The 1,489-nt window shown below is 57.6% G+C and overlaps 1 protein-coding gene across 1 annotated transcript; it reads left to right on the top strand.

Annotated features, from left to right (window-relative positions):
- Positions 1-1,042: 1,042 nt before the first annotated feature.
- JCM15063_001657 (uncharacterized protein) lies at positions 1,043-1,489 on the top strand (the record flags this gene model as incomplete). The annotated part of the gene is made up of 1 exon (XM_076681660.1): positions 1,043-1,489. A coding segment is annotated over one exon (447 nt), but the record flags the coding sequence as incomplete, so codon positions are not given.

The raw sequence follows: 1,489 nt of genomic DNA, 5'->3' as shown, positions 1-1,489 counted from the left end.
AGAGTGAGAGGGGAGAAAGGCTCACTTGGCGGTGTCCTTGGATTGGCAGGGGCATTGCGCGTTCTTGTCAGCGCCGTTGTTGCACGACTTGCATTGGCACGAGCCGGGTTGGCACTGTAGATGGTTCAATCACCATTCCCGAGTTGGAGAGGAAAGGAACATTGAGCGATTTGTAGGCAGTAGAAATTCGAGGGCGGTGAGTGTTCAAGTCCGGGTTCACAAGCGAGAGCGTCATGGCATGCGAGAGCAGGGTGACACCGAGAAGGAAGCAGATACGAGAGAGAATAGTTCGTCAGGATCACGAATATGGCAGGAGAGCAGCGAGAGAGCTTGAGGCTTACGGTGCAGTTTCCGACAGTCGAGCAGGAGCTGAGCAGGCGAAAAGAATGGCAGGGTCAGCGGAGTTGAGTGAATGGCAGTACCCATGACGGAGTCGTTCCACAACGCCTCACCAGGTGGTCATCTGCAATTCAGGGCAGAGTGAGCATGAGATAGACCAGGTGGAAGATGTGGGCGCATACCTTATTAGTATCTTTGGTGAGGTGATGTGGATGAGAGCAAGAGGATGTGCGGCGACCGACCTGCAAGCAATTCCAAGCGCCTCGCTATTTCGCGCATCTCGCGCTGCGCCCGCATCTCGAAATTCGCGCAAAATTAATCCGAAAGTGGCGCTCCTCCTTGAGAGGTACACACAACACACAAGGGAGACTTTCACGAGCACAGAGAAGCTACAGTAGCTGGTTAGTGCCGCCAGTTCCTGGACGCTGACCGTGAGCACGACCTTTTTCCTGTCTCCGCGGCTTTTGGCGAAATTTATTGCATCAGCACAAACCGCTAGTTGAGAGGGGGAACGTGGAATACAAGCTCCTGAATCTGCCCAGAGGCCTTTGGGACTGCATCTTTAGAGTCAACGGAAGGATCGAGGTGCACGTGACCTGAGCTCTTAGCGCCGGCAACTCGCAAACGCGAGAACCCGAATCTCGCTCACGGCTCGCAGTCCTCGCGTAGGCAGTCACCCACCGATCGGCTCGAGTAGAGAGCGATGGACTCTACTGCCCTGTCAGAGCCGCCGCTCGAGCCTGGAATGGCCGATCTGACCCACTCTCACGACCAAAACCCCACTACGGCCCAACAGCCTGATCGCAGCCTCGCCTCAGCCGAAGAAAGCGTGTCAACAAGTCCTAACACCACGAGTGACAGCGTGCAAGACCCCGCAGATCCAACGGCAAAACCAGACTTGCCGCCTCTCGCACCACTCTCGACCAACCCGACGCCGATCGAGCCGGCCACGCCACGCACGAGGCAGCTGCACTTTGCCGACACTCCCCTCACTCGCTCGTACGACCCGCAAGCTTCCACCTCGCCGCAAGACGCGACGTCGTCGGCAGCCAACTTTGTGAGACCGACGCTGCCTTCCGCGTCGTCTTCTCGCTCCACCGCTCTCGGCTTGTACTCGACCTCGACGCCCGCGACACCGCATCGTGAACTG

The sequence above is a fragment of the Sporobolomyces koalae genome (assembly GCF_050403365.1).
Source record: "Sporobolomyces koalae JCM15063 DNA, S_koalae_JCM15063T_v1_ctg116, whole genome shotgun sequence".
Lineage (NCBI taxonomy): Eukaryota > Fungi > Basidiomycota > Microbotryomycetes > Sporidiobolales > Sporidiobolaceae > Sporobolomyces > Sporobolomyces koalae.
This window is presented reverse-complemented; position numbering and strand designations above follow the sequence as displayed.